This window comes from Dryobates pubescens, chromosome 5 (genome assembly GCF_014839835.1).
Source record: "Dryobates pubescens isolate bDryPub1 chromosome 5, bDryPub1.pri, whole genome shotgun sequence".
Taxonomy (NCBI): Eukaryota; Metazoa; Chordata; class Aves; order Piciformes; family Picidae; genus Dryobates; species Dryobates pubescens.
The window spans coordinates 2,944,263-2,968,338 of NC_071616.1; the positions used below are offsets into that span (position 1 = coordinate 2,944,263).

Genomic DNA, 24,076 nt, shown 5'->3' on the forward strand with positions numbered 1-24,076 from the left:
CTTTGGAGCACCCACTGGTGTCCTGCCAAGCACAGGAGAAGATTCCTGCCCCCAAGGTCCATCAGGCATGGGGCATTTGACCACTCTCAGAGTGCCCTGAGGTGGCTGCAGGGTGAGGGAGAGTAGGGCTTGGGCATCTCTTGGGAGGCAGGACCAGCCTGGGGCAGGAGGAAGCAGGTCCTGCCCACATGCTCAGGGAGTAGCTGATCACCAGTGCTGGGGTCAGGAAGGAATTTTTCCCCCCAGGGTGGATTGGCTCTGGTCCCCAGGGGGTTTATTGCCTTCCTCTGCAGCACTGAGCATGGCCACTTGCCAGGCCTCCTTTGGGCCATTCTGGCCAGGGGCCTGCTGCTTGTGCTTCCACAACAGTGTCCCTCGTGGCCCACATCTGGGAGGAGGAGAAGTTTTTTACTCCCAGGACAGGGAAGCCTCTTGGGTACCCTGAGAGCTGCTTCCTTTCCTCTGCAGCATTGAGCACATCCCCTTGTCAGCCTCCTCTGGTGCTTTTTGGATCAGTTCCTGCTGCTCCATGCACCACAGAGATGACCTTCCAGGCCCCACATCTGGGGAGAGGAAACCTTCTAGACTCCTAGGACAGGGAAGCTTCTTGGGTTCTCCTGGAGCTGCTTCTTTTCCTCTGTAGCACTAAGCACAGCCCCTTGTCAGCTCTCCTTCAGGCCCTTTTGGCTTGGTACTTGCTGCTGCTCATGCACCATGGAGAGGCCTCTCATGCCCTGCATCTGGGGGGAGGAAGCTTTCTACACTCCTAGGATGGGGAAGCTTCTTGGGTTGCCCTGGAGCTGCTTCCTTTCCTCTGTAGCATTGAGCACAGCTCTTTGTCAGGGCTTCTCTGGGCACTTCTGGCTCAGTTCTGGCTGCTGCTCTTGCACCTCCAAGGCACCACTCCAGCCCAGGCTCTCTTGGGCTCTCAAGTTTTGGAAGACAAAATCCTGCTGCCTGTCGACCCTGAGTGTCTTTGGAAAGTACCCCCTGGTACCACACACCTCCTCCTCTGCCTTTGTGGGTAGTGGATGCCAATTTTCATTCTTCCAAGTTCTTACTCTTCAGGAAGCAGGGAGTGCTTGGCCTGTGCTCCTGCTGCTGCTGCCTGTGGCCAGACTGCCACCTACAGTGAGAGCACATCAGCCTGCTCCTGGCCACACGACGGCTCTGTCCAGGGAGCATCACCTCTGGAACAGTGTCAGGAAAAACAAGATAAAATCCTCCTTCCACTTGTAACCTTTGTGCTGTGTGTCCTTGGCAGAGATTTTGGAGCTGAACACCTCCTGGCATTCCAGGCAAAGAGCAGTGCTGCTGCTGCCTGATTCAGGGTGAGTGCAGGGAGTGCAATGGAGTGAGGAACTCCGACACAGGCCCGCGGGCTCCATCCAGCACAGCAGCTCTCTGCAGTGTAGGACCCAGCCCCATCCAGGAGGCAGGGGCAGGCACACCTCCTTCACTCAGGCAGGGACTGAAGGCCCCAGGCTGATCTGAGCCATCCCCTGGGCCCTTAGCAGGAGGTGGTGGGGGTTCCAGGGGAGGCCATTCTCAGCCACTGAGACCTATGAGCGTGTCAGGACCCTGGCAGAAGTAGACCTTCTTTGTTTACTTGCTCTCCTTAAACCATTTAAGGTTGTCCACTGTGGTGTGGAGACAGAGTATTGGGCCAGATGGACCTTCTCTCTCATGGATTATTGCTGTTCTCAGACTCTTCTGGTTTTGTATGTTTGTGCAAGGGAACAACTCAAGAAATCCTAAACATGAGCACAAGGAGAAAAAAATCCCCCGTGCAGAAATGCAGAGGGACTGCTCCCCCCAGAAAGATCTGCAAGCACTGCAACAGGCTGCCCAGGGCTGCTGTGGAGCCTCCCTCTCTGCAGATATGCAAAACCCATCTGGATGTGATCCTCTGGTAGGGGGGTTGGACTAGATGAGCTTTCGAGGCCCCTTCCAATCCCTAACATTCTGTGGTTCCTCTGGACCCCTTCCAGCCCCTCCAGAGCCTTCCTGGCACAGAGGCTCCAGAGCTGGCCCCAGAGCTGCAGCTGTGGTCTCAGCAGAGTGGAGCAGAGGGGCAGAATCCCCTCCCTGGCCCTGCTGGCCACACTTCTCTTGCTGCAGTCCAGGCTCTGCTTGGCTCTCTGGGCTGCAAGTGCTCCCTGCTGGCTCCTGCTGAGCTTCTCCTCCCCCAGCACCCCCAAGGCCTTTCCTTCAGGGCTGCTCTCCAGCCAGTCCCTGCCCAGCCTGTATTGGTGCCTGGGATTGCCCTGACATTCCTGAACCTGAATGGAACTTGAGGGACCCAAAGACTGAACCAGATCTTAGGTAAAGAGAGGTTACAAGGTGGAGGTTTCAAACCTACTTCACTGCACTGTTCCAAGTGCTACACATGAAGAACAATCACCACCCTTGCTCAGGGGGAACCCTCTCTACTTGCATGTCCTTAAAGACAGTTCATGAGTGAGTCACCATTTCTGTTCCACAGCTACACTGAAAACTACTAGAAGTTGGTTGCTCCATTTTCTGACAATCCCAGGTGCAAAACACTGCTGGTCCTTGTCAGTGACTATTGGTCAAGGCAAAGAGTGGCTTCCACTGCAGTCCTACCCTCTAGAGAGCAGCACTGCTGAAACCATGAAGCACTTCAGCCCTCCTGTTTTGCAGAGGAGTGAACAGGGGCAGGGCAAGGTTAAAGAACTTGCTGCATGGTAACAAACAGATCACTGGGAGAAACAGGAACCTGACATTCACACTTGAACAAAAGCCTGCTCAAATCCTGTCCTTAGGTTTGGTGCATACTGTGGCAAGTCCAAGCAATCCACCAATCCCATCATGGGAGGGTTGGAAGGGACCTCTGGAGCTCACCCAGTCCAAGCCCCTACCAAAACAGGGCACCCACAGCAGCTTGCCCAGGAGCACAATGCCCAGGGTGGGTTGGAAGCTCTCCACACAAGGAGACTCCACAACCTCTCTGGGCAGCCTGCTCCAGGCCTCCAGCACCCTCACAGCAAAGAAGTTTCTCCTCCTGTTCAGATGGAACCTCCTGGGATCCAGTTTGTGCCCCTTGCCCCTTGTCCTGTCCCTGGGCACCACTGACAAGAGCCTGGCCCCAGCCTCCTGCCCCTCACAGCTCCTTCAGCTCTTGCTGAGCATTGCTCAGCTCCCCTCTGGGGCTGCTCTGCTCCAGGCTCTTAGCCCCAGGGCTCTCAGCCTTTGCTCCTCACAGAGCTGCTCCAGGCCCCTCAGCAGCTTTGTAGCCTCTGCTGGACTCTCTCCAGTAGTGTCCTGTCTCCCCTTTACTGGAGAGCCCAGCACTGGGCCCAGTACTGCAGCTGCAGCCTCAGTGGAGCAGAGTAGAGAAGCAGGAGAACCTCCCTGGCCACAGTCTTCTTAATGCACCCCAGGAGAGCATTGGCCTCCTTGGCCACAAGAACACGCTGCTGGCTCACCATGAACCTGCCCACCCAGACTCCCAGGTCCTCTCTGGGGCTGGTTAAACCCCCATCAGTTCTTTGCTACTATTTCTGCTCTCAATATCTACCTCTTTTATACTCCACTCTTACCACCTCATCCCCAGAAGCTCACACAGCAGATGAAACCCTGCTGCCCTCTGTGAGGCAGGTGCAGATGGCAGAGGTTTGGGCTATGGATTGATGGTGATCAAGCAGTGCAAAGCAAACCCAGGGCAGCTCAACAGCTACAAACAGCTTGCATTCTCTAGAAGCAGCAGGTTACCTATTGGTCCAGGAGAAGGTATCTTTGGTCCACTGATCTCCAGGGCAGTGTGGTAGAAGTTTTCACCTTCTCCATTAGTCTCTGCTTCTCCTTTCCTCCCAGCTGGCTCCTGGAGATCCAAGCTTTCAGCTTTTGGTTTCTTCAAACGCTTGACCTGAAAAGTGATCTGCCAGGAGAACAGGATTAGCAAGCTCAGCATCAAGTACCACCATGACCACAGGATCATAGAATGGTCCAGGCTGGAAGGGACCTCCAAAGCTCACCCAGCCCAAACCCCTCTGCAGCCAGCAGGGACATCCCCAACCACATCAGGCTGCCCAGAGCCCTGTCCAGCCTCACCTTGAACACCTCCAGGGAAGGAGCCTCAACCACCTCCCTGGGCAGCCTGTGCCAGTGTTCCACCACCCTCATGGTGAAGAATTTGTCCCTATCATCCAATCTCAATCTGCTCTCCTCTCATTTCAAGCCATTGCCCCTGCTCCTGTCGCTGCAGGCCTTTGCAAACAGTCTCTCTGCAGCCTTCTTGCAGCCCCCTTCAGGTCCTGGCAGGCTGCTCTAAGGTCTCCCCAGAGCCTTCTCCTCTCCAGGCTGAACATCCCCAGCTCCCTCAGCCTCTCCTCCTAGCAGAGCTGCTCCAACCCCCTGAGCATTTTCATGGCCTCTTCTGGATCTACTCCATCAGGTCCATGTCCTTCCCACACTGGGGGCTCCACACTGGTACACAGTACATCAGCTTGGCTATGCTACTTTCTCTAGTCCAAAGACTCCATTTCCAAGATGATACAGATGTGATCTTTCTCTCCCTCTCCCCCCATCTCAACCCATTCTTGAAGCCTGCTCACTTTCACTCCATCACACCATGCAAACAGGGGACATAGCTTCAGTCTCCAACAGAGAAGAAAACCACTTAGGCTGCCAGAGCACTGAAAGGCACTTAGATGGCCATGATGACAGCAGATGCTAACCAGAACTTACTACAGGCTCACAGGATGTCAGGGGTTGGAAGGGGCCTCTGGAGATCTTCCAGTCCAACCCCCTGCCAGAGCAGGAGCATGGAATGGAATGGAATGGAATGGAATGGAATGGAATGGAATGGAATGGAATGGAATGGAATGGAATGGAATGGAATGGAATGGAATGGAATAGAACAGGACTAGACCAGACCAGGTTGGAAGAGACCTTCAAGATCTTTGTGTCCAACCTATCATCCAGCACCACCTAACCAACTAACCCATGGCACCAAGCACCCTATCAAGCCTCACCCTGAACACCCCCAGTGATGGTGACTCCCTGGGCAGCCCATTCCAATGGGCAATCACTCTCTCTGTGTAAAACTTCCTCCTAACCTCCAGCCTAAACCTCCCCTGGTGCAGCCTGAGACTGTGTCCTCTTGTTCTGGTACATCCAGCACAGGTCACACAGGAACACATCCAGACAGAGCTGGGAAGGCTCCAGAGAAGGAGACTCCACAACCTCTCTGGGCAGCCTGCTCCAGGGCTCTGTGACCCTCACAGGGCAGAAGTTCCTCCTGATGTTGAGGTGGAACCTCCTGTGCTGGAGTTTCCATCCATTGCCCCTTGTCCTATCATAGAGCACAACTGGTTAGAAACCTTTCCCCACTGTAACTGTGAGCAGGAAGTATGAAGGCCCTTAGCATCATTCAAAACCTGAGCTCCTTCTCAGAAGTGCTTAGGCTGGAACAGACCTTTAAGATCATCAAGTCCAAGCATTAACCCAGCACTGCCAAGTCACCACTGAACCAGTCCCTCAGCACACCACCTACACTGCTTTCAAACTTCTCCAGGGATGGAGACTCCACCACTGCTCTGGGCAACCTGCTCCAGGGCTTGGCAACCTTTTGGTGCTAAACATCATTCCTGATGTTCAGCCTGAAGGTGCCCTGGCACAACTTGAAGCCACTTCCTCTTGTCCTCTCATTTGTTCTTTGGGAGAAGAGACCACCCCCACCTGACTCCAATCTCCTTTCAGGGAGCTGCAGAGAGCCAGAAGGTCTTTCCTCTGCCTGCAGACTATGTGTAGAGGCCTTTCCCTCAGCAGATGAACTGAAACTACTTCATTTCACACAAGCCATGGACCAGCTCTTGGGAAGTCCCTGGCTGTATCCCAGCGTTAACCCCCTGCACCGTCCTGGTCTTTTCCTCCTCCACAAGAGTAAGTTAGTACAAGGCTTAAGCAAACTCATCCAAACTTACCCATTCAGCTTCATCATCATCATCACCACAGTCCCCAAAACAGGAGCTAGCCAGCCCATCCTGAGATCCCTTCTTTAGGACACGGATTCCCTGCAGGTCCATCCGGCGGCCTTTTACCTCCAGTGCCCCTTCAAAAGCTTCCTGAGGCCAAGAGCTCTCAAACTCATCCACCAAAGCCAGCATCTCCTCAGACATCTGATCATCTTCCAGGGCCTCCACTCCTTCTGAGCCGTTGCTCTCTGCAGCCACTGCATCTAAGAGGGAACACCAGAAAAGCCTGCAGCAGCTCCAGACACCTTTAAGCTAAGTCTGCTTTCTGCACCAGAAGTCTGCCTGCTGGGGGCATCAAGCAGGAGCTGTCTCTTCCCCACAGACACTCTTGTCAGAGTTATAACATCATGGAATGGGCAGGGCAGGAAGGGACCTCCAAAGCTCACCCACTCCAACCCCCTCTGCACTCAGCAGGGACATCCCCAACTAGAGCAGGTTGCTCACAGCCTCATGGAGCCTGACCTTGACCAGGGAAGGAGCCTCAACCACCCCCCTGGGCAGCCTGTGCCAGTGCTCCACCACCCTCATAGTAAAGAACTTGTTCCTCACATCCAATCTGAATCTGCTCTGCTCTAGTTTGAAGCCATTGCCCCTGCTCCTGTCCCTGCAGGCCTTTGCAACCAGTCTCTCTGCAGCCTTCTTGCAGCCCCCTTCAGGTCCTGGCAGGCTGCTCTTAGGTCTCCCCAGAGCCTTCTCCTCTCCAGGCTGAACACCCCCAGCTCCCTCAGCCTGGCCTCACAGCAGAGCTGCTCCAACCCCCTGAGCATTTTCATGGCCCTCCTCATAGGGTCTGTGTCCTTCCTGTATTGAGGGCTCCAGCCCTGCCCCCAGCACTGCAGGTGAGGTCTCCCCAGAGCAGAGCAGAGTGGCAGAATCACCTCTCTGGCTCTCTGGCAATGCTGCTTTGGATGCAGCCCAGGCTGCCCTTGGCCTTCTGAGCTGCAGTCTCACCCTGCCTGCTCCTGGCCAGCTTCTCATCCCTCAGCACCCCCAAGTCCTTCTCCTCAGGGCTCCTCTCTATCAGCTCCTCCCCCAGTCTGTATTGATAGTGAGGATCGTTCTGGCCATTCTGTCTGGCACAGCTGATTCAGAATTCACTGAGGTACAACCACTGTGTGTTTGGAGAGTCCTGAAGAAACTACATCCTTTAGCTTGGGAGGTGCCTAAAGCTTGATCTCATAAAAATGAGATGACTCAGCACATTTGGACATTAAGACTTGGAGAAGAGGGTTGAACAGAACAAGACCAGTCTGAAGGGTGACTTGTTGCTTTACTGAGGGTGCCAAAATGCAGCTCCTTGGAGGAAGGACATTCAGAGCATGACTCATTTGCAAGCACTGATCTTCTCAGGCTGACTTACTCTGCAGTCTCAAGAAGGAGGGATCCCTTGCTGAATCCTGAGGGAGGACTTCTGGATCTTCTGTACCTCCCTCTGAGTGTCCTTCTAGCACTGCTGGATCTGGCTCGTGGTGCTCATCAAAGTATTTCTCCTTGTCATGATTGCCACCTGGGTTCTTCTCATAGCAGTGACCTGGAAGGAGAGAATATTACTGACACACCTTGTGCTGCACTGCTGAAGCTTCAACCTTCTGCTTTCCTGTATAGCAAAGAGCTGCTGAATGGTTTGGGTTGGAAGGGACCTCCAAAGCCCAACCTCCCTACAGTCAGCAGGGACATCCTCCAGTAGGTCAGGCTGCCCAGAGCCCTGTCCAGCCTCACCTTGAGTATCTCCAGGGATGGACTCTCAACTACCTCCCTGGGCAGCCTGTTGCAGTGTTCCATCACTCCCATGGATCCTAAACCACAGAAATACTCTACAAGGTATCAAAGACCTTCTCCAGTGGTCAGCAAGCTGAGCTGCCTCTGGACAAGGCAGACCACCTGAAACAGTTTCAGGACCCACTGTCATTAGGTACACACTATGAGCTACCAATGAAGGAAAACTCAGGTGTCTGTGGAAAGAAGAAAGGTTGCACAGCTGGGAGGAAACTGCTGTGTGCTGGAAGCCACTGCAAGGAACATCCCCAAGGCATGCTGCAGTGATGCTGCACCATACAGGGGAGCTGTCTGCCATATGAACTTCAGACACCAGAATGCTGACTGTGCTGATGTGAAAGAGAAGAAGGGCCTGGCCAGGTGGGCTGAGGAGATTCCCATGAGGGTCAAGGAGGCAAAGTGCAAAGTCCTGCACCTAGGTCAGGGCAATGCTAGAGATCAATCCAGGCTGGGGGATGATGAGCTAGAGAGCAGCCCTGCAGAAAGGCCTTGGGGTGCTGGTGGAGGAGAAGCTGGACAGGAGCCAGCAATGGGCACTGGCAGCACAGAAGGCCAAGGGCAGCATGGGCTGCATCCAAAGCAATGTGGCCAGCAGATCCAGAGAGGTGATTCTGTCCCTCTGTTCTGCCCTGGTGAGACCTCCCCTGGAGTACTGTGTAAGGTCTGGAGCCTTCAATACAGGCAGGACATGGACCTGATGGAGAGGGTCCAGAAGAGGACCACAGAGATGACCAGAGGGCTGGAGCAGTGCTACAAGGACAGGCTGAAGGAGCTGGGGGTGTTCAGCCTGGAGAAGAGAAGGCTCCAAGGAGACCTAAGAGCAGCCTGCCAGGACCTGAAAGGGGCTACAAGAAGGCTGCAGAGAGACTGTTTGCAAAGGCCTGCAGGGACAGGATGAGAGGCAATGGTTTGAAATGAGAGCAGAGCAGATTTAGATTGGATGTTAGGAGCAAGCTCTGCACCAGGAGGCTGCTGGAACACTGGAACAGGTTGCCCAGGGAGGTGGTTGAGGCCTCATCCCTGGAGATATTCAAGGTCAGGCTTGACAAAGCAACCTGCTCTAGTGGAGGATGTCCCTGCTGACTGCAGGGGGGTAGGACTGGATGACCTTTGGAGATCCCTTCCAACCCAAACCCTTCAATGATTCTAAGGCAGACTGATTGCTGATTGCTGGGTGGGGTTGCACTAGATGACCTCTGGAAGTCCCTTCCAACCCCTTCCATTCTGTGAAGCTGTGATCTTCTGAGACAGGACTGGCACAATAAAGAGAAACAAGCCACAGGTAGCTTTCTGTGCTGAAAACCAGCTGAAACTGGACCACCTCTAACTTTGTGGCCAGGTTACAGGCTCAGACTCCAGCACATACACTGCAAAGCTCTGGGAGCGAGAGCTGAGAGGAGCAGCTGCCCATCAACCTGTCCCCAGGGAGGAAAACATCTTCCACATCCAGCACTGCTGCTCTTCATTTTGCTCATTTGTGAGTGAGAAGAGCACCACACAGAAATGAATGGAGCAGCATGTGGTGGAGCAGGGAAAGCTTGAATTAAATGTAAGAGCCTTCAGTTTGTTCTCCATTCCCCCCTGATGAATGCAAATTGTATTGCCCCATGCATATGGAAAGCATGGTTTTGTTCAACCAGCAGCACAGAGAACAGGAACCAAGTAGATCCTTTCTGCTCCAGGCAGTGATCTCACTTCTTGTCCTGCATTTCTGCTCCACATAAAAGAAGGCAGTGTTAAGTGATGGGTAAAGATGTGAGCCAGAAGCAGTTAACTTCAGAAACTGTGTTTTCTATGAGGCTGCTGGAGCACTGCCACAGGCTGCCCAGGATGGTGTGGTTGAGGCCCCATCCCTGGAGCTATTCAAGGTGAGGCTGGAGAAGGCTGTGAGCAACCTGCTCTAGTGGAGGATGTCCCTGCTGAGTGCAGGGGGGTTTGGACTGGATGAGCTTTGGAGTTCCCTTCCAACCCAGACCATTCCATGATTCTGTGCCACCTGCCACAGGCCTTCCTACTCTCAGTCACTGATCCTTTCTTTAACCCCCTCCTCACCTCCACCATCCTGTCAAGAAAAACACCCAAAAGAATTGGTTCCATTAAAATAAATCAAAATAATCAATCACTTGACTAGGTGGAGATCCTGAGGTTGAAATTTGTGCTCCTCATGCTCAGTTCTGTGCACTGCTGTGCAGAAAGCCCTCAAGCTGCAACTAGTGTGCCCCCCGCTGCCCTTCACCACACCAGCCTGATTTTGATGCTAGTCAGGCTCCTCTCAGTAATGTGAGGACTACAATGCCCTCTGCTGAAGGTCAGCTCAGGGGCCTACAAGAAGGGTGGGGAGGGACTTTTGAGGGTGTCAGGGAGGGATAGGACTGGGGGGGATGGAGCAGAACTAGAAGTGGGGAGATTGAGATTGGCTGTGAGGAAGAAGTTGTTGCCCAGGAGGGTGGTGAGAGCCTGGCACAGGCTGCCCAGGGAGGTGGAGGCAGCCTCCTGCCTGGAGGTGTTTGCAGCCAGGCTGGAGGTGGCTGTGAGCAAGCTGCTGTGGTGTGAGGTGTCCCTGCCCATGGCAGGGGCTTGGGACTGGCTGATCCTTGAGGTCCCTTCCAGCCCTGACAATTCCGTGGCTCTATGATGCACTGTTACCATACAGAAAAACAACCCCCAACCCAGAAGCCAAAGCAAAGGGGCTGGAAAGCTGACAACTCTATTTAGTTGAAATCTAAATGCCCCAAAAGAAGAAAATAGGCTGGAGATAGCAAGAAGGGAAAAACTAAAACCCAAACAACAAACCCCACCATGACAGCACTTAAAATTCTACTTAGGAACAGCTCTGTTCACGTTGATTGACAAACACTGGCAGCTAAAAACAGACTGGATGAGTCCTGGCTTTCCTGGGATCTGAGGCTGCTAAATATAGAAGCCTGAGTGGCCTCATTTTCTTCTTTTTTTTCCCCCTCCTGCTGCTGCTTTCAGATTTCTGACGTTGCAGGAGGGAAAAAAATCCTGGTGGAAAAAGAGCTGGGAGCTCATAGAATCAGAGAAACACAGAACCCACTCCAAGGCTTTACTGGTTTATGAACTACAAGCACCTGGCTGTGCAGTCCTGACCTGCAGAGACACAGAGGAGCCCCACATCATCATGCCTGTGCACTGCAGGACTCAGGAAAGGCACAAAGCAGGTGGGCAGCCTACCTCTGGAAGGGCACAAGGTTGTTCCAAACCTTGCTGCAGACCCAAAAAGCCTACAGTCCACCCAGCCACAGCTGGCCTTGCTCTCTCTGAACCAGGTTCATAGAATGGCTTGGCTTGGGCTGGAAGGGACTCCCCACAGCTCATCCAGCCCAAGCCCCTGCACTCAGCACGGACATCCTCCAACTAGAGCAGGTTGCTCACAGCCTCATGGAGCCTGACCTTGACCAGGGAAGGAGCCTCAACCACCTCCCTGGGCAACCTGTGCCAGTGTTCCACCACCCTCATAGTAAAGAACTTCTTCCTAGCATCCAATCTGAATCTGCTCTGCCACAGGCTGTCCAGGAAGATGGTTGAGGCCCCATCCCTGGAGCTACTCAAGGTGAGGCTTGACAAGGAACCTGCTCTAGTGGAGGATGTCCCTGCTGACTGCAGGGGGTTGGGCTGAATGACCTTTGGAGGTCCCTTCCAACCCAACCCATTCCAGGACTGTACAAATAAGGAGAAGTGACAAATAACACATGGAAAAGGAGAAGAAGGGACACAAACCTCTTCCTATGAGAACACAAAGCAGCACCACATCTACACAGGCTTTAAATCCCTCCAGGGATGGGGACTCCACCACTGACTTGAGCAGCCAGTTCCAGGGAGTGACAGCATTTTATAGAAGAGATTGTTCCCTATGTCCAACTTAGACCTCTCCTGCTGCTACTTGAGGGACTGATGGGATAGATAATAACCAGGCAGCTAGAACAGGCTGCTCAGGGAGGTGGTGGAGTCACTGTCCTTACATGTAGACATGGCACTTTAGGACATGGTTTAATGGCCATGACAGTGCTGGGTTGAGGGTTGGACTTGATATTGGAGGGACAGGGATCTACTGGAGAAAGCCCACTGGAGAACTACCAGGACACTGAAGGGACTGGAGCATGTGTGCTGTGAGGAGAGGCTGAGAGCCCTGGGGCTGTTCAGTCTGGAGAAGGCTGAGAGGGATCTGATCAATGGCTATCAGTAGCTGAGGGCTGGGGGTCAGGAGGGAGGGGACAGGGACAGGCTCTGCTCAGCTGCACCCTGGGATAGGCCAAGGGGCAATGGATATGAACTGCAGCACAGGAGGTTCCAGCTCAACATGAGGAGGAACTTCTGCCCTGTGAGGGTCCCAGAGCCCTGGAGCAGGCTGCCCAGAGAGGTTGTGGAGTCTCCTTCTCTGGAGCCTTCCCAGCCCTGTCTGGATGTGTTCCTGTGTGACCTGTGCTGGATTCTGTGGTGCTGCTCTGGATGGGGTTGGACCTGAAGATCTCCAGAGGTCCCTTCCAACCCCTGACATCCTGTGAGCCTGTGGAGGTCTTTTCCAACCTTAATGACTCTATGATTCTAATAAGGGAATTAGATGGGCCCAGTCTTTTGCAGCAGTGCCCAGGGACAGGACGAGGGGTAAGAGGCACAACCTTGAAAAGAAGAAGTTCCATCAGAACACCAGGAGGAACTTCTTGAATTTAAAGTGGATGGAGCACTGGAGCAGGCCATCCAGAGAAGTGGTGGAGTCTCCTTCTGCAGAGACATTCAAAACCCACCTGGATGTGTTCCTGTGTAAGCAGTGTGGAGGAGAAGGCCTTGGGGCTGTCAGGTGGTGACAAACACCCCAGGAGCCAGCACTGGTCCCTGGCAGCCCAGAGCCAGCTGAGTGCTGAGCTGCAGCCAGAGCAGGGAGAGCAGCAGCACAGGGAGGGGATTCTGCCCCTTTGCTCTGCTAGACCCCACCTGCAGCACTGCCTCCAGCTCTGCTGCCCCCAGCATAAGAGGGACATAAGGCAATGGTGAGAGTAGAATCATAGAATGTTTGGGTTGTTAAAGCCCTCCAAGCTCATCCAGTCCAACCATCAACCCAACCCCACCATGGCCATTAAACCATGTCCCCAAGTGCCCTGGACACAGGTTTCTTGAACACCTCCAGGCATGCTGACTCCACCACCTGCCTGGGCAGCCTCTGCCAGTCCCTGACCACTCTTGCAGCAGAGAAATTTTCCCTCATCTCCAACCCAGACCTCCCCTGCCACAATTTCAGGCCATGGCCTCTCAGCCACCTGATACTCAGGAGAAAAGCCTCACCCCCACCTCACTGCAACCTCCTTGCAGGGAGCTGCAGAGAGCAATGAAGTCTCCTCTCAGCCTCTTCTGCTCCAGTAAGAGCAACAGAGAAATAAAAAGGTCACAGATTTCATCCCTTATTGCCCTCTACAGCTACCTGAAAGGAGGCTGGGGCGAGGCTGGTGCTGGTCTCTTCTCCCCAGTGAGTAATGATGGGATGAGAGGAACTAGCCTCAAGCTGTGCCAGGGGAGGTTCAGATTGGACAGGAGGAAAAATTTCTTCCCTGAAAGAGTGGTGAGGTATTGGAACAGGCTGCCCAGGGAGGAGGTGGAGTTACCACCCCTGTAGTGTGCAGATGGGGGGGCTTCAGGATATATGTCAGTGGCCATGGTAGTTGGGTTATGGTTGGACTCCATGTTCCACAAGGTCTTTTCCAACCTTAGTGATTCTGTGACTAATGGAATCAGAAAAAGCAGAGTCCTAGTGGTAGTCACAGGATCCACCAGCTTAGAAAAGACCTCAGAGATCATCAAGTCCAACCTGTCACCCAACACCTAACACCTCCTGACAACTAAACCATGGCTCCAAGGGCCACATCCAAGTCTTTCTTGAACACCTCCAGGGATGGGGACTCCACCACCTCCCTGGGCAGCACATCCCAAGGGCCAATTCCTCTTTCTGGGAAGAACTTTCTCCTCACCTCCAGCCTAAACCTCCCCTGGCACAGCTTGAGACTGTGTCCTCTTGTTCTGGTGCTGGTTGCCTGGGAGAAGAGCCCAACCCCCACCTGGCTACAACCTCCCTTCAGGGAGTTGGAGAGAGCAATGAGGTCTCCCCTGAGCCTCCTCTTCTGCAGGCTAAGCAACCCCAGCTCCCTCAGCCTCTCCCCTCAGGGCTGTGCTCCAGACCCCTCCCCAGCTTTGTTGCCCTACTCTGGACAGGTTCAAGTGTCCAGAGTCAAAGCAAGGCTCAGGAGCAGTCAGGAGTTCTGCCTCTATGTGCTGCAGAAGCCACAGAAAGAAAAAGCTGACTCTTGCACACAGAGTAGTGTTCAGTTCAGCCTCCCACATAACTGCTACAGAACTACAACTCTGAACTCAGCTCAACTGCCTTCTCCCTTTCCTTGCCACCCATCCAGGTGAGGAGCAGCAGTTGCATCTGAAATAGCTATGGGGAACTCAAAGTGATGGCAGAGCTCCAGTTAAAGAGTCAGAGGCTTAAACAATGATGTCAACTGAGGCAAGTTCTTCAATCTGTCTGTAAGCTTACTAGGAGGGTTCCAAGCAGAGATTCTCCTTTCAGCTCAGCCTCTCTTCCTCAGGTCAATTTGCTTCAAGGTCTGAGTTTATTAACTGCTAAGTACTGGGGGAAGCAAGGACAATCCACATGGGAAGATGAAATACCTTTCCCCTCTGTATTCTTTTAATAAGAACCCACAACATCCTGCTCTCTAGGCTGGAGAGAGATGGATTTGAAGGGTGAACTCTCCAGTGGATGGGGAATTGGTTGGGGGATCACATCCAGTGGGCAGATGGAGACAGGGGACAAGTGGTGTCCCTCAGGGCTCTGTCCTGGGACCAGAGCTGTTCAGGATCTTCATCAGTGCTTACAGACAGCCAGACTGAGGCACCCTCAGCAAGTCTGCAGATGACACAAAGCTGAGTGGTGTAGCTGATAAGTCTGAAGGACAGGATGGCATCTAGAGGGACCTGGAGAGATGGGAGGTGGGCTGAGGAGAATCTCATGTGGTTTAACAAAGTTAAGTGCAAGCTAAGAAAGTTAACCTGCACCTAGGTTGGGGCAGAAGGCCAATTGCAGCCTGGGCTGCCTCTAAAGCAGTGTGGCCAGCAGGTCAAGAGAGGTGATTCTGCCCCTCTGCTCTGCCCTGCTCTGGTGGGACCTCACCTGGAGTGCTGTGTCCAGCTCAAAAGCCCTCAACACAGGAAGGACCTGGAGCTGATGGAGAGGCTCCAGAGGAGGGCTGCAAAGATAATCAGAGGGCTGGAGCAGCTCTGCTAGGAGGCCAGGCTGAGGGAGCTGGGGGTGTTCAGCCTGGAGAAGAGAAGGCTCTGGGGAGACCCAATAGCAGCCTTCCAGTACCTGAAAGGGGCTACAGGAAGGCTGCAGAGAGACTGTTTGCAAAGGCCTGCAGGGACAGGAGCAGGGGCAATGGCTTCAAACTAGAGCAGAGCAGATTGAGATTGGATGTGAGGAACAAATTCTGCACCAGGAGTGTGGCAGAACACTGCAACAGGCTGCCCTGGGAGGTGGTTGAGGCTCCTTCCCTGAAGCTATTCAAGGGCAAGCTCGAGAAGGCTCTGAGCAGCCTGATCACTGGGCTGTGCCCATCACTGGAAGGTCCCTGCTGCCCGCAGCGGGGTTGCATTCCCCGAGTCTATGGAATAAAGCAAGGGCTCCTATGTGCTGTGCGGGGTTTGTGCCACCAGAGGGCGCTGCAGGCACAGCCCAGGCAGAGCATGAGCTCCTGCGGAGCACCAGCGAGCCAAGGCCCAGCGGCCACGCCAAGAGGAGCCCTGCTGCACCTTCTGCATCATCTTTTGAACGCCATCAGGTCTAGTGATAAAGCCTAAGAGGCTGAATTATGGTTTGTCATGAAGAATGTGGAGTGCCAGTCCATGACAGGCTGGGCAGGGACTGGCTGGAGTGCAGCCCTGGAGAAAAGGCCCTGGGGGTGCTGGGGGAGGAGAAGCTCAACAGGAGCCAGCAGGGAGCACTTGCAGCCCAGAGAGCCAAGCAGAGCCTGGGCTGCAGCAAGAGAAGTGTGGCCAGCAGGGCCAGGGAGGGGATTCTGCCCCTCTGCTCCACTCTGCTGAGCCCACAGCTGCAGCTCTGGGGCCAGCTCTGGAGCCTGGATGCTCTGGATGATCCTTGAGGTCCCTTCCAACCCTGAGAATTCTGTGATTCCAGTCACTGAAAGTGTCAGTCATAGGTAGAGGCTCAGTCAAGTAAAAACATTTTGAGTACAAATGAGTTCTGCTAGTCCAAGCATCAACTCTGCTGACACACAGTCAAGCAAAGCCCATGCAGAAGCAATTCAAAGCATGTTTCAGCAGCCACCACACCAAGAAGGTGCTTATGGAATTGGTGTGGTTGGAGAAGACCTCTAAGATCATTGAGCCACACTGTTAAGCTAACACTAAGCCATGTCCCTCAGCACCACTTCTACACAGCTCTGCAATCTCTCCAGGGATGTGGACCCTCTTCTAGGGCTTGACAACCCCTCTGGAGGAAGAAATCATTCCTCGTGGCCAAGCTCAGCCTCCCCTAGTGCTACTTAAGAGCATTTCACTTGCAGCTTGGGAGCAGGGACCACCACTCACCTCATTAGAACTTCCTGTCAGGGAGTTACAGTCTTCCCCTCAGCCTCCCTTTCTGAAAGAGCATCCATCTGCTCTGCACAGCCAATGTGCTGGCAGAGTGAAAATCACACAATCACAGCATGGCTTGGGCTGGAAGGGCCTTTAAAGATCATCTAGGTCCATCACCCCTGCCATGGGCAGGGACAGCTTCCACTACACCAGGTGGCTCAAGGTTTCTCCCATCCTGACTTTCAACTTTGCCAGGCTTGAAGCCTCCACAACTTTTGTGGGCAACCTGTTTCAGAGCTTCACCACCCTGATGGAGAAGAATTTCTTCCTGATGTCTGATCTGAATCCAGCTTCTTCCACTTTGAAGCCATCACCCCTTGCCCTGTCACTCCATTTCTTTGTCCAAAGTCCCTCTGCAGCTCTCCTGCAGCCCCCTTCAAATACAGGAAGGCTGCTCTAATGCTTCCCCAGAGCCTTCTCCTCTCCAGGCTGCACAACCCCGACTTTCTCAGCCTGGCCTCACAGCAGAGGGCTTCCAGCCCTGCCAGCATTGTTGGGACCTCCTCTCTCCCCACTCCAACAGGTCTCTGTCTGTGCTGAGGACTCCAGAGCTGGCCCCAGTGCTGCAGGTGGGGTCTCAGCAGAGCAGAGGGGCAGGATCCCCTTCCTCCACCTGCTGCCCAGGCTTCTGGGGCTCAGTCCAGCACACGGTTGGCTTCTGGGATGTTAGCACACAGTGGCAGCTCATGTTGAGCTTCTCACCCAGCACTCTCAAGTCCTTCTCAGCACTGCTCTCTATCCATTCTCCACCCAGCCTGGATCTGTGCTTGGGATTGCCCCAACCCAGGTGCAGGACCTTGCCCTTGTCTTGCACTTCCTGAGGCTGGCTTGGGCCAGCCTCTCCAGCCTGTCACATGCTCTGAGTGCCCTGCTGGAAGGGATGCCCAAAGGGGCTGCTGAGAATCCTAGCAGCTACAGTTGTCCACCACCACAACTACTCAGTCCAGCATTCCTCAGTGCCCACTGGGAGGCTGTTCAGGTACTGCTGACACAGTCAAGAAGTAATTTGCACTGGGTAGAAGCCCTCCAGATATTTATCAACAGGATTTATTGTAACTTTTCCATTAAAGGCAGTGCCTCAACCTTGCTCCTTACAGGCACAAAGCAAGATAAAGCAAAAGGGAGGATCCTTGGCCAAAAAAAAAGTAGCATACTCATGAACTTCAGGTGGCAGAGCCAAGGCAAACAGACACTGTGTCACTCGTGGTCCATCTTCCCCTCTTTCAGCAGCTGCTTACCACTGCAGGCAGAGGAGGTGATGTTGTAGAGGAAAGGGTAGAACTGCAGACAGCGAATCATCTTCAGGCTGCTCTCACACTCCAAGCACTTGGCTGTCAAATCCAGCGCCTGCCTGAAGGCCTGCAGGGCTCCACTGATGTTGTTCAGGGCCAAGTAGGCATTTCCTAGGCTCAAAAAAGTCAGGGGCTGCAAAGAGAAAAAAAGGGAGACAACCCCAGCACTGAGTTTGGCTGCTGCTTGAAGTTCAACCCAGCTAGGAAGAACCCAAGTCAGTCCCACACCCTGGGAAGGATCACCCAGTCAATCAGCCAGGCTGGAAAAGACCTGAGAGATCATCAAGTCCCTGCACCTGCATCCCAACAACTCCAGGCCTGGTGGAGAATGGATGGAGACTGCCCTATGGGAAATAACTTGGGGGTGTTAGGCAGCAGCCAGGTGAAGGTGAGCCAGCAGTGTGCCCAGGTGGCTCAGGAGACCATCAGCATCCTGGCCTGCATCAGCAATAGTTAGGCCTGCAGGACCAGGGAAGTGATTGTCCCTCTGTACTGGTGAGGTTGCACCTCCAATGCTGATCTCAGGCTTGGGCTCCTCTCTACAGGATATTGCAGTGCTGCAGCATGTTCAGAGGGGAGCAACAAAGCTGGGGAAGGGTCTGGAGAACAGGGCTGGGGAGGAGCAGCTGAGGGGCCTTGATCAAAAGAGGGTGACAGGAGACCCCACTGCACTCTGCAAGGACCTGAGAAAGGAGTCTGGAGCAAGCTGGGGGTCAGTTTCTTCTCCCAGGGAACAAGTGACAGGATGAGAAGAAACAGCCTCAAGTGCTCCCAGGAGAGGTTTAGGTTGGATAGGAGAAGAAACTTCTTCACTGAAAGGGTTCTTAACCACTGGCACAAGCTGCCCAGGGAGGTGGTTGAACGCCCATCCCTGGAGCTGTTTTGAAGAGGCAGAGATGTGGTGCTGAGGGACATGCCAGCCTCGGCAGAGCAGGAGAGTGGTTGGACTGGAGGGTCTTAAAGGGCTGTTCCAACCAAAGCAATGCTATGCTTAACCTTTCTAAAGCTGCTGTTAACACAACACATCCTTCACCCCCTGGAGCTGGCAACTCACTTCAACTTGGATTTCCTTTCCATTACATCCCAGGAAATAGGATTCAGGTACAAATCCTCCTGCCAGAGTTTTCGCTACAACTCCCACAGGACAGAGAGTGTGGGGAAAGAACCACCACCAAATAAAATCAGAAGAGGCACTCCTGCAAGCAGCAAGGGCTCAGGGATGTTCCTGAAGATGAGCCCTGCTGACTCAGCACCGTCTTAAGGCAGCCATGCTGTGACCCTTCGGGGCTGTGCCTTTGGGGAAGGGACAGCTGCTGGAGCACTCTGGCTGAGTGTTCTGGTGGAATAATGAAAACAAGAGATTCTAAAGGAATCTCATTGGGAGACTGGCAGAATGCAACTTCAAGTGTTCAGTTTGAGTCTCAGTCAGTTCAGTCTGTCTGTCTGTTTCAGCCTGCCTGTTTCAGTCTCTCTCCGAGCAACAGCTCTGCAGGACGGAGTTGAGCTTGAGCTAAGAGATAAGAAACTAATGCTTGCATAGGCTTTGAGCTGACAGAATGTCCTCCTCAGTAATGACCTTTTCTCTCTCTCTAACCCTTTCTGGGGAAAAAGGGAGGCAGGGGGAGAGAGAGGGTACAGGGGGGACCCTCCTGGCTGGAGGAGGGAGTTTTGTTCTGTATTATGCTCTTTGCTGTGTGTTTCTGTATCTATTGTAATACTGTGCATACATTCACTGCACCTCATCCTGCTTGCAAATAGAGCTTCATGCATCTCTGCTTCTCCGACTGAGTTAGCCTGGATTCTTTGTGTGTGGGGGAGAACTGAACTGTCTCTCACCACCACACATGTGCTGGGCTGCATCCAAAGCAGTGAGAGCAGCAGGACAGGGAGGGGATTCTGCCCCTCTGCTCTGCTGAGACCACACCTGGAGTACTATGTCCAGTTCTGGTGCCCTCAGCATAGGAGGGACCTGGAACTGTTGGAGCAGGATGAGGAGAGCTGGGGCTGTTCAGCCTGGAGAAGGCTCCAGGGAAACCTTAGAGGAGCATTCCAGTACCTGAAGGGGACTACAGGAAAGATGTGGAGGGACTTTTCACTTCATTGAAGACAAGGTCATAAGGGACCTTAAAGATCACCTAGTTCAAATCCTCCTGCCATGGGCAGGGACACTTCCCACCAGCCCAGGTTGCTCAGGGCCTCATCTGACCTGGCCTTGAACATCTGCAGGGAGGGGGCAGCCACAAGCTCCCTGGGCAGCCTGTGCCAGAGTTTCCCCACCTTCCCTGTCAAGAATTTCTTCCTCATCTCCAGTCTCAATCTCCCCTCTTCCAGCTCAAAGCCACTGCCCCTCGTCCTGCCACTACAAGCCCTTGTATAAGGGCATCTTGGGCTGCAAGTGCCCATTGCTGGCTCATGTCCAGTTTCTCACTGACCAGCACCCCCAGGCCTGCACCCTTTTCTGCAGGGCTGCTCTCAATTTCATCATCCCCCAGCCTGGATTGATATGTAGGACTGTCCTGACCTGGTTGGACCTGGCTGCCTTATTGAACCTCAACAGAATCTCCTCAGCCCACCTCTCCCCTCTGTCCAGGTGCCTCTAGATGCCACCCTGCCCTTCAGACTTGCCAGCTGCACCACTCAGCCTGGTACTATCTGCAGGCTTGCTGAGGGTGCCTCAGTCTGGCTGTCTGTAGCACTGATGAAGGTACTGAACAGCTCTGGTCCCAGCACGGAGTCCTGAGGGACACCACTTGAAGGGTTTTAAATACCAAGATCCAAGGCTGACAGCATCAGGGATCTGTGGTTTACAGGAAAACGTTGCCAGAAACCAGGATTACATTCCTTGGAGTCACTAAAGGTTTTGGGAGGCAAAGGCTCTGTCAACTCTTTTAGAAGACCTTCCCTTCTGCTCCAGGTGTTTACATCCTCAGCAACTGATGGCAGCACAAGGGGCAGTGGTGGAAGCTGAGGCCTAGGAAGTTCCATGGAAACAGGAGGAAGAATTATTTCACTGTCAGGGTGACAGAACACTGGAAGAGACTGCCCAGGGGGGATGTGGAGTCTCCCTCTCTGGAGATACTCAAAACCTGCCTGGATGCATTCCTGTGTGAGCTGCTCTAGGTGCTCCTGCTCTGGCAGGGGGGTTGGACTGGATGAGCTTTTGAGGTCCCTTCCAGCCCCTAACATTCTGTGACTCTGTGAACCAGGGTCACCTCCAGTGTGATTAAGAACTGAAATGGAACTCACCACCTGTTGCAAACCCACCAGCTGGAAGGTGAGCCCCATGCACAAGTAAGTAACATGAGGAAGGGAAAGATCTTTGCTGCCGAGCAAACAAACAACAAACCCAACATCATCTTACCTCAGAGGCATTGATGGCCAAAGCCTTCAGCAGCAGCTTGCAGGCATCCAAGTGGAGACCATAGTGAATCAGGAGGTTAGCAAGATTGACCAGAGGGATGTCCTGGTACTCATGTGGAGCCAAACTGAAGGCTTTCTGCAAGCAGGTGACGGCCAAGGAGCCGTTGCCGACCGCACGCCAGTACAGGCCGGCTTCGTTCAGCACAAGCCAGAGAGGATCTTCTGGCTGCAGGAGAGAGAGGGAGAAGGATGAAAGCATCCATAAAGAGGTACCTGAGCAAGACACCTTGCACACTACCTTGTTAACAGGGCACAAATCACAGCTTGCTGTGACTGCCAGCAGGCTGTGTGAGCTGCTGGGATTGCCAGTCTGTGCTGTGACTGAGGAGCAGCTGCTGCTCACGCTCTGCTCATAGGACTCCCTCCTATCGCAACCACAAAATCCCTTGACATACACAAATGTGCAAGGAAGTAGCATCTGGGAGGCACTTCAGAGTCTGAACCTTACATTGCCCAGGGAGGGCTACAAGAAGGCTGCAGAGAGCCTGTTTGCCACGGCCTGAAGGAACAGGATGAGGAGCAATGGTTTGAAATGAGAGCAGAGCAGATTGAGATTGGATGTGAGGAACAAGCTCTGCACCAGGAGGCTGCTGGAACACTGCAACAGGTTGCCCAGGGAGGTGGTTGAGGCCTCATCCCTGGAGATATTCAAGGTCAGGCTCAGAAAGGCTGTGAGCAACCTGATCCAGTTGAGGGTGTCCCTGCTAACTGCAGGGGGTTGGACTGGATGACCTTTGGAGGTCCCTTCCAACCCAAACCATTCTATCATTCTGTGATTAATCCACATCTATGGAGAGCTGTGACAATTTCAAGGTCAGGCAGCTTTGCATTTGTAGTTAGATGTGCTTCCAGGTCCTCCATCCTAGGTCAAGAATTCCTGGCAGTTTAAGGTTTCAGAGTTCTCTTTTCTTGGATTTAGAAACCTGTTTATGAAAGCTGACAACTGACATGCACCAGATGGTGTTTACAGATTATCCAGCCCTGCAGCCCTTAGCAAAGGAAGAACATGGATATGATGGAGTAGGTCCAGAAGAGGGCCTTGAAGATGATCAGGGGAGTGGAGCAGACTCTGCTAGGCAGACAGGCTGAGGGAGCTGGGGGTGCTCAGCCTGGAGAAGAGGAGGTTCCAGAGAGACCTAATAGCAGCCTGCCAGGACCTGAAGGGGGCTACAAGGATAGAGAGAGACTGCAGCTGGGTCAGGGCAATCCCAGGCACTGATACAGGCTGGGCAGGGACTGGCTTGAGAGCAGCCCTGAAGGAAAGGCCTTGGGGGTGCTGGGGGAGGAGAAGCCCAACAGGAGCCAGCAGGGAGCACTTGCAGCCCACAGAGCCAAGCAGAGCCTGGGCTGCAGCAAGAGAAGTGTGGCCAGCAGGGCCAGGGAGGGGATTCTGCCCCTCTGCTCCACTCTGCTGAGACCACAGCTGCAGCTCTGGGGCCAGCTCTGGAGCCTCTGTGCCAGGAAGGCTCTGGAGGGGCTGGAAGGTGTCCAGAGCAGGGCCAGGAGGAGGAGCAGAGGGCTGGAGCTGCTCTGCTCTGGAGACAGCCTGAGAGAGTTGGGGTTGTGCAGGCTGGAGAGGAGAAGGCTCCCAGGAGACCTTCTGGTGGCCTTCCAGGATCTGCAGGGGGCTCCAAGAAAGCTGGGGAGGGACTTCTGAGGGTGTCAGGGAGGGATAGGACTGGGGGGGATGGAGCAAAAGTAGAAGTGGGGAGATTGAGATTGGCTGTGAGGAAGAAGTTGTTGCCCATGAGGGTGGTGAGAGCCTGGCCCAGGTTGCCCAGGGAGGTGGTGGAAGCCTCCTGCCTGGAGGTGTTTGCAGCCAGGCTGGAGGTGGCTGTGAGCAACCTGTTGTGGTGTGAGGTGTCCCTGCCCATGGCAGGGGGCTGGAACTGGATGAGCCTTGAGGTCCCTTCTGGCCCTGGCAAGCCTCAAGTTAAGAAGTCTAAGTTTATCTCATGCTGCAGTTTTGGACCTACCTCCTTCATGGCATGGTCTAGAAAGGCTGCGATCTTCTCCTCTGTAACAGCCTGGCTGTTGACACGAGCATGCAAAACCTGAGCAAAGGAAAAATGGCATTGTTCTTATTAAACAGGTGAATAAATGACACAGTCTGGGTCATCTGAGACTCACTTCCTTAGCTCTTCCCTTCAGTAAAGGGTTTGGATGATGGTTAAAGCAGCCAAACTTCACAAACTATAGGAAACACTAATTTCACCCTCAACCTACCAGCTTGGTACAGTACAGTAGTTACTGGAATCCCCAAGACCATCAAAGGATGTTAGGGGCTGGAAGGCACCTCCAGAGATCATCCAGTCCAAGCCCCCTTCCAGAGCAGGGTCACCCAGGGCAGGGCACACAGGAACACATCCAGGGGGGGTTGGAAAGTCTCCAGAGCAGACTCCACAACCTCTCTGGGCAGCCTGCTCCAGGCTCCAGCACCCTCACAGGGACAAAGGTTTCCCTTCTGTTCCCCTGGCATCTCCTCTGCTCCAGCCTGCCCCCAGTGCCCCTTGTGCTGCCCTTGGCCATCCCTGAGCAGAGCCTGGCTCCAGCCCTGCACATCTTTATCTCCAGCAATGAGGGCAGCTCTCAAGCTCCTCTGCTCCAAGCTCCAAGCCCCAGTTCCCTCAGCTGTCCTCAGAGGGAGATGTTCCACTGCCTGCAGCAGCTTTGTAGCTCTGTGCTGGACTCTCTCAAGCAGCTCCCTGAGGTCCTTCTTAACCTGAGGGGCCCAGAACTGGGCACAATATTCCAGACATGGCTTCACCAGGGCAGAGCAGAGGGGCAGGAGAACCTCCCTCTACCTGCTAACCACAGTCCTTCTAATTCACCCCAGGATGCCACTGGCCTTCTTGGCCCCAAGAGCACATTGCTGGCTCATGGCCATCCTTCTGTCCACCAGGACTCCCAGGTACTTCT

General features: G+C 53.8%; 1 protein-coding gene across 1 annotated transcript in view; it reads right to left on the minus strand.

The window, feature by feature from the left end:
• TTC17 (tetratricopeptide repeat domain 17) overlaps positions 1-24,076 on the minus strand; it is an 82,694-nt gene that overhangs the window by 18,308 nt on the left and 40,310 nt on the right. Inside the window, exons 14-19 of the mRNA XM_054161419.1 lie at positions 23,134-23,211; positions 21,099-21,323; positions 17,684-17,870; positions 7,360-7,530; positions 5,949-6,202; positions 3,736-3,901 (exon numbers count right to left, since the gene is read on the minus strand). Coding sequence (XP_054017394.1) covers positions 3,736-3,901; positions 5,949-6,202; positions 7,360-7,530; positions 17,684-17,870; positions 21,099-21,323; positions 23,134-23,211 — 1,081 coding nt within the window. The remainder of the gene's footprint in view (positions 1-3,735; positions 3,902-5,948; positions 6,203-7,359; positions 7,531-17,683; positions 17,871-21,098; positions 21,324-23,133; positions 23,212-24,076) is intronic.